This window comes from Capricornis sumatraensis, chromosome 19 (assembly GCF_032405125.1).
Source record: "Capricornis sumatraensis isolate serow.1 chromosome 19, serow.2, whole genome shotgun sequence".
Classification (NCBI taxonomy): domain Eukaryota; kingdom Metazoa; phylum Chordata; class Mammalia; order Artiodactyla; family Bovidae; genus Capricornis; species Capricornis sumatraensis.
This window is the reverse complement of record NC_091087.1, coordinates 26,885,467-26,893,435: the sequence shown is the minus strand read 5'-3', so window position 1 is coordinate 26,893,435 and position 7,969 is coordinate 26,885,467. Positions and strand designations below refer to the sequence as shown.

General features: G+C 44.0%; 1 protein-coding gene across 2 annotated transcripts; it reads left to right on the top strand.

Moving 5' to 3' along the window:
* The first annotated feature begins 2,510 nt into the window (after positions 1-2,510).
* PEX11A (peroxisomal biogenesis factor 11 alpha) lies at positions 2,511-7,555 on the top strand. Of its 2 annotated transcripts, none has more exons than XM_068991488.1 (3): positions 2,511-2,614; positions 4,755-4,870; positions 6,945-7,555. In XM_068991488.1, exons 1-3 carry the CDS (start codon positions 2,559-2,561, stop codon positions 7,421-7,423), a joined length of 651 nt encoding a protein of 216 aa, XP_068847589.1. In that variant the 5' UTR covers positions 2,511-2,558; the 3' UTR covers positions 7,424-7,555. The 2 variants fall into 2 exon arrangements, with proteins under 2 accessions (XP_068847589.1, XP_068847588.1); XM_068991487.1 differs by having other exon boundaries at positions 6,852-7,555.
* The last annotated feature ends 414 nt before the right edge of the window (positions 7,556-7,969 follow it).

Sequence of the window (7,969 nt, the reverse complement as noted above, 5' to 3'; positions counted from 1 at the left end):
GGTTGCTTGTGGTCAAGGCCCACTGAGGCACCGTCCAATGGCTGAGCAAGACCTGTTGCCTAATAATGGTACAAAGTAAATGAGGCACAGCAATTGGGAAATGAGTGCCTCAAGGCTGTATATTGTTACCCTGCTTATTTAACTTATATGCAGAGCACATCGGAGAAGTCAATGGCACCCCACTCCAGTACTCTTGCCTGGAAAATCCCATGGACGGAGGAGCCTGGAAGGCTGCAGTCCATGGGGTCGCTGAGGGTCAGACATGACTGAGCGACTTCACTTTCAATTTTTACTTTCATGCATCGGAGAAGGAAATGGCAACCCACTCCAGTGTTCTTGCCTGGAGAATCCCAGGGATGGGGGAGCCTGGTGGCTGCTGCCTATGGGGTCGCACAGATTCCAACACAACTGAAGCAGCAGAGAGTACATCATGCGAAATGCCTGGCTGGATGAATCACAAGTTGGAATCAAGATTGCTGGGAGAAATATCAATAACCTCAGATACACAGATGACACCACCCTTATGGCAGAAAGCAAAGAGGAACTAAAGAGCGTCTGATGAAAGTGAAGGGGAGTGTGAAAAAGCTGGCTTAAAACTCAACATTCAAAAAATGAAGATCATGGCATCTGGTCCCATCACTTCATGGGAAATAGATGAAGAAACAATAGAAACAGTGAGAAACTTTATTTTCTTGGTCTCCAAAATCACTGAGGATGGTGACTGCAGCCATGAAATTAAGGACTGCAGCTCCTTGGAAGAAAAGCTATGACCAACCTAGACAGCATATTAAAAAGCAGGGATATTATTTTGCCAACAAAAGTCCGTCTAGTCAAAGCTACGGTTTTTCCAGTAGTCATGTATGGATGTGAGAGCTGGACCATAAAGAAAGAGGAGCCCCCAAAGAATTGATGCTTTTGAACTGTGGTGTTGGAGAAGACTCTTGAGAGTCCCTTGGATGACAAGGAGATTGAACCAGTCCATCCTAAAGGAAATCAGTCCTGAATATTCACTGGAAGGACTGATGCTGAAGCTGAAACTCTAATATTTTGGCAACTTGATGTGAAGAGCTGACTCATTGGAAAAGACCCTGATGCTGGGAAAGATTGAAGGCCGGAGGAGAAAGGGATGACAGAGAATGAGATGGTTGGATGGGATCACTGACTTGATGGACATGAGATTGAACAAGCTCCAGGAGTTGGTGATAGACAGGGAAGCCTGGTGTGCTGCAGTCCACGGTATCACAGAGCTTTGGACACGACTGAGCGACTAAACTGAACTGAACTGAAGGGCTGTGCTCATCCTGCTCTGTTACAGCTGGGAAAGAACTAGAGACCAGCTTTCTCCACAGGGCCATATTCCAGCTGGGTTTCCAGGTATTCCAAGGAGTCCAAGAATCCCGAACGTGAAACTGGTCTTCTAGATCATTATGATGGTACATTGTCAAGGTAGGAGAAAAGAACATATCTCATACAACAATTGTTACCTTGACTTAAAATTTAAATATTTAAGCATATGGTTTGTGGGTCTCTATTTGTACTTTCATCCAGGGCCTACAAATGAGAGGGGCAGACCTGACCATGGGAATAAAGTTTAAAAAAATTGACGCCCTTACTTTGTGACAATAAGTGAGTAGTAAGTCACTCAGTCGTGTCCAACTCTTTGTGACCCTGTGGGTAGCGGTTCCCTTCTCCAGGGGATCTTCCCAACCCAGGGATTGAACCCAGGTCTCCTGCATTGCAGGTGGATTCTTTACCAGTTGAGCCACAAGGGAAGTCCAAGAATACTGGAGAATTCTATAAAATTACTGTTTATGGAAGAGTAGGGATTCATGTCTTCAAGCCTCAAAAAGGAAAGTTCAGTGGTGTAGTTTTATTGTAATCTCTTTTAGCCCCCACTTTCTTCATATTAACCCTTCAGAATTCCCTCGAGGAGCAATCTTCTTTCAGTGTTCATTCAATAATCCTAACAAAAAATTCTCTCACTCTACCTAGCTCTCGTGCTAAAATACACCCCATGAATTGGCTTATCTCTGCTCTAACCATTTCGTTCCCCAGATCTGGAACTGGTGTTGCTCAAGGGAAAACAGAAGTACAGAGCTGGGAAATGCCTAGGCACCTCAGTCCCCAAGCAAAAAGTTCAGGGAAACCTCCTTTCAGGACTCCGCTGTGGAGGTCCCTGGGTACCCAGGATCTGCGGGGAGGCGCAGGGCGTCCTAGGGACGCCTGAGGTTGAGGAGACAGGTCCCCTCAGATCCCCCGCTCAGAGATCCTAGAGATAAAGGGGAGTCCTGGGACATGTGAGGAGCCGCGGCACCCGGATCAGAAGCCGATACTTCTCTCACCTGGACCAGCAGCGTGGCGTCGCCGTAGTAACCACAACTTCCGGTCCCAACCGGACGTCCACTAAGCCCTCTTTGGAAGGTGTACACGCCCCCGTGGGGGCGGGGAGACTCGGTCCCTCGGGGGTGGAGAAACCGACGCTCCCGCGGGGGACTGTCGGCTGCCCCTGAGGACTAGTGACAGAGCCCGGTGCGACGCGTGTCCTTGGGCTGGGTGCCATGGACGCCTTCATCCGCTTCACCAATCAGACCCAGGGCCGGGACCGACTCTTCAGGTGAGTTAGGTGCCCGCGGCCTCTACCCCTTCCCCGGTCGCCTCACCCGGGTCGACGGTTCCCAGCTCTCCACACCCGGAGAGGGCGGTAGTAGACCAGTGGACGAAACCGGGAAAGCCGCTGCCGGCTCCCGGCGGGAGCGTGGCCCAGGAGCTCCTCCTCACCCTAACTTCAATGAGGTTGGGCCGAACACACCTCCCTTCCTGTCCGGTCCCGCATCTCCAGGCCGCCGGCTGCGGTAAACCAGCCGACGAACCCTCTCTCCTCACCCCAGGAAGAGTGGGTTTTCTCCGCTCAATATTCCTCCAAGGAATTATTTCAAACTCGAGGTTGACATATGAGCACTTGGTAGTGTCTTGAAAAGCTCCATGAAATACTTACGGGGAGGAATTGTGTTTGTCATCCGTATCTCAGCGAGATACCGCCTGTGAAAAAGTTTTGTGAACCGTAAAATGCAGTGTGGAGAGCCTCAGAAAGAACTGACCACCCTTCCGAGGTACACGCCGTGCTGCTGAAAATATTAAAGAGATTGTGGCTTTAATACTCGCTCCTAACGTTTCTTTTAGGGATTTGGTTGAGTCGTGCTTAATAAAAAGAAATTAGTCACAATTGCAGTTTTATTTAACAGTTTTTTCTTCTTCTGAGTGTACAGTGCTGATACATACAGATGAATAGTAACCACCCCAACAATTATGAAACTTTTGGAACCGGGCTTAATGCCAGATGTTTTCTCAGTTACAACTATTAACCCACTTAACTGTCAACCCTATTAGGTTAAATTCTTGAAATCATTCCCATTTCACAGAAATGGGGAAACTGAAGCAGAAGGAGTTTAATAGGGACTAAGTGACTGAACTGAGAGATTTAAAACCACACAGTTGACTTCAGGACCCAGTTCTTTTAACTATCAAGCCATACTATCTTTCTAACTAATTTGGTAGATTTTCAAAATGGTCACATTATATACAAACTTCATTAAAACAGAAGCCTCCAGTTCCAGGGTGCTTAGAATATACCCTGCAAATTTTATCAATGAGGTTGGTTAATAAATAATTGCGTAGTACATACTTATTATATGTACTCAGCATGTACTTATCTCAAGGTCTGAGATTTCTAGTATTCATTTCCTAATCCCTTTGGTGATCTACAGCTTTTGTGAATACACTGGCATTCAGAAAATAATGTCTTGTTTTTGGACACATTCCTATTATTAGGCCAGATCTGAGAAAAAGGGATTCATTGACCTGACCAGCTTGAGCCCTTTAGCCAGGAAACATACTTACAAGAGAAAGAGAGATTGTTTCTTGTTACTTCAGGCATAGTAACACACTCACCATTTTTATTGAGAATAATATTTATAGCATAAGGGGATTCAGATGCAGTTACAGTAGGAAACAGGCATCTATCTACTTTATTTACTAGAATGCCAAATGCATTTAGATGTTTGGTTATATAAAATTTTTAATTTGTTATGTTTCTTTTTTTTCATTTGTTATGTTTCTGTCAGTAAGGCATTGCTGTTTGTACTCACAACAGTGATCACTTTATTGAATATTTAGTATTATTAAACAGGAGTCTGTATTTTATATAAAATGCTAATTAGTTTGAAAGACAAATCTATACTTATTTATGTGTTGGTCTGCATTTGCTTCTTTTATAAAAAGCTAAACAGTATGCCAGTGGTGGACTTTTCATTGGTTCTGGTTTGTGTGTGTGACCTGTCACATTAAGTAGTTGGTAAAAATTTCCTTTTAGAAATCTGAAAATCTTTTAGAAATTTACACTGGAGAAAATAAAGAATGTGGATCTTTGCAGACTTAACATGAGGTAGACTTTTCTGCAGTTTACTCTTTTGACTGGGTGGATTTGTCTGTGCCAGCAACAGGCGTTCTGAGGAACTGTTCACTCTATTTTTGCAGATTTCTATTTCGTTACCTTTGTGTTGCATTTTCATCACATGTTCTACCCTTTGGCCCTGTGAAATGAATGTTGCAGAATTTTGCTCTTGTAAGAGCTGCTGCATGAGAAATTGTCTTGGAAACTTTGTTTTCGGCAAGACATGTTTCTCTTTCCCTTACTTCATGAATCACATTTTATTTGGCTTGTAAATCATTCTCCTCATTTTTCTTTTCCATTTCAGAGCCACTCAGTACACATGCATGTTGCTTAGATATTTGTTAGAGCCTAAAGCTGACAATGAGAAGGTTGTGATGAAGCTCAAGAAACTGGAATCCAGTGTGAGCACTGGCCGTAAATGTAAGTACCCTGTCCCTTGAGGGACAGTGGCTCCTGGTTTAGAATCCTCAGACCTTGTAATTCACAAAAATACTTCCTAGGTCATGAATTTCTAGTCAGTCAAGCTTATTGATGAATATCACTAGTAAGGCTGCCCTCATGGAATGATAGGCCATAAAGATGGAATATTTTGCTGCAAACAGTTCACAAACACTCTCCTATGTTCACATTTGGTGTGACATCTTGTCTTTCTGCTTCATCGTAACCAGTGGGACATACAATATGTTAGTTCACCTTTAGTTCTTAGAATCACAAAATATTCTGGCAATCTCTGACATGAACTTCTGGCTCCTGGGAGCCCTGAGAGAATACAGTAGCTATATCCTTGACCCCCTTCCCTTTTCCTTTTTCTTAAGGGATTGCTAGAGGAAATGGATGGATACTTTTTCTTAAGTCATTTGTGGGGTTGTTTTCATGTAAAACGCAAAAAGCAGTCAGTGTTGTACTCATTTAATTCATTTTGAGTATCTGCTTCATGTAGGTATAGTTCTGAGCTTTATGGAAGAACTAAAATCACATGGTCTAATGATATAAGATTTAGTACCAAATATGTTGGTTGAGAAAAAGAAAGCTGTTTTGAGGAGGTGGAACTTGAGGTGTGGCAAGAGAGAGAAGGATTAGGAGAGCATTCTTGAAGGGTAGTTTCTTCTAGTGGAGGCTCAGGACTGCTCTGAGCAAACCACTGTGTTGGAAGGTCAATGAGGAAACTAGTTTGATGAGCAGAAGACTTACTTTGTCACGCAGAGGGATGGGAAGGAGCTCTTCTGGGTGGATTGGAAAGCCAAGATTAGAAGTTCTCCCTCTTCGGAATGTTGAGGCTCAAAGGTCCTTTAAAAATTATTGGTCTTTGAAGTTTAGAAAGGACTTACCCAAGGTCACTAAGCTACTTAGTGCAACAGCTAGAACTGGAAACCTGGATTATTCATTGCATATTTTGTGTTATTTTTTATAAAACAATACCAAACATTTTTCTGAGATCAGTGTTTCCTGAGAGTAGCTACTTCTGAGAATTTACTGGGTCTAAGGTATATTCATGTATGGAAAATACTTCTTTTGTATCCTCCATAATGTTTCAGATTGTAATATATACAAATATTTATTGATTGGTGCATCACTGATCGAGTTATGTGCTCTGATAAAGGAAATGCCCTGGCAATGGTTGATTTAGTTGAACCAGGCGTCACATATGACAGTATTTTTAGTTGTGCTACCCACTAAATCCTGTTATCTCTACTTTGGCTTTCTGACAGTAGGGAGCCATAAGAGCTTTGGACCAGAGAAATTGCAGGATGATGTTTTGTTAAGTCGCTAAGTTGTGTCCAACTGTTTGTAACCTCGTGGACTGTAGCCCTCAAGGCTCCTCTGTCCATGGGATTTCCCAGGCAAGAATACTGGCATAGGTTGCCATTTCCTTCTCCAGGGGATCTTCCCAACCCAGGGATTGAATCTGCGTCTCCTGCACTGGCAGGTGGATTCTTTACTGCTGAGCCACCAAGGAAAGAGTTTTTTAAAAAGCAGTCTTTTAACTGGAAAGTAAATAAGTGTAAGGCATCAGACTCTCCAAAAGAAAGTTGTATTCCAGAGTTCATGTTACTGCAGTACCTTCCTTCTAAAGAAGTATAGCTGGTAATATGCAAATTGTAACAACCCACACTTATGATTGACCTGGCCTAAAGTATGTTGTCATTTGTTAATGTTGTCATTCAAATGGAGACAATAAGTTTAAAGGGTTGATGTTTTTTTTTGCCTTCCAGGATCATCTTAGGTGTCCTTAACCTACTGTAAAGTGCTTTTCCTTTCCTGAGCAAAGACTGAGCCACAGATGACAGTCAGTTGTTAAAAAAAGCAGTGCTGACCTCTCACCCTGATACAGGGCTTCTGCCTGTAAAATCCTGTTACATCTGATTAAATAACCATGAATTCTTGTGGGTTCTTCTTGCAGGGTTCAGACTAGGCAATGTGGTGCATGCTCTCCAGGCGACACAGCAGAGCATTCGTGCCACTGACCTGGTGCCTCGCGTATGCCTAACATTAGCCAGCTTGAACCGCGTGATGTATTTCGTCTGCGACACCGTCCTCTTTGTGAGGAGTACAGGGCTCGCCTCTGGTGTTAACAAAGAGAAATGGCGAAGGTGGGCTGCCCGCTATTACTACTATTCTCTTCTGCTGAGCCTGGTCAGGGATCTGTATGAAGTCTCCCTGCAGATGAAACAGGTTGCACACGACAGGGCAAAGAGGGAGAAGTCAGCATCCCAGGATACCCTCAGGTACAGTGTGGCTGACGAGGAGACAGAGTGGCTCCAGTCCCTTCTTCTTCTCTTATTCCACTCTCTGAAGAGGCATCCTCCCTTGTTTCTGGACACAGTGAAGAACTTCTGTGACATCCTGAACCCCTTGGACCAGTTGGGAATCTATAAGTCCAATCCTGGCATCATAGGCCTCGGAGGCCTCGTGTCCTCTGTAGCAGGCATCATCACTGTGGCGTATCCTCAGATGAAACTGAAGACCCATTGACATGGTTTCAGGCTGAAGACAAGTATCTGCTTTGAAGACAAGCTGTAAGTGAAATGGACATTTGCACTAGGCACAGCCGTGTCATACTGTGCTTGAGGACTTATTCACATGAACATTTAGTGACTGTGATGTGAACAGAGGTGGGGCCAAGGATGGTGAAGGGGAGAGCTTGAAGATTATGTGTTTTCTAGAGTGTGGGAGTGACTTCTAAATTTCTGTATATTTTCCCTTCATCTCACATTTATTGAGCATCTCTTATGTGCATATTAGGAGCTCAGTGTTTGCTAAGTAAATAAAAATTGAAAAAGAAAAATTGAAAAGATCTAAACTAACAAGTGGACACTAATATGTAACGACTGCAATTCGGGAGACCTGGGTTCGTTCGACCCCTGGGTAGGGAAGATCCCTGGAGAAGGGCATGGTAATCCACTCCAGGATTCTTGCCTGGAGAATCCCATGGACAGAGGAGCCTGGTGGGCTCCAGTCCACGGGGTCGCACAGAGCTGGACATGACTGAGTCCTTGTGCCTGGCTGCTTTTGCACAAC

Excerpts from the sequence above, each read along its gene's own strand:
- PEX11A (XM_068991487.1), top strand. The coding sequence starts at position 2,559 with ATGGACGCCTTCATCCGCTTCACCAATCAGACCCAGGGCCGGGACCGA. Across the intron at positions 2,615-4,754 it reads GGCCGGGACCGACTCTTCAG|AGCCACTCAGTACACATGCA; the intron begins GTGAGTTAGGTG and ends TTTCCATTTCAG. Across the intron at positions 4,871-6,851 it reads TGTGAGCACTGGCCGTAAAT|GGTTCAGACTAGGCAATGTG; the intron begins GTAAGTACCCTG and ends TTCTTCTTGCAG.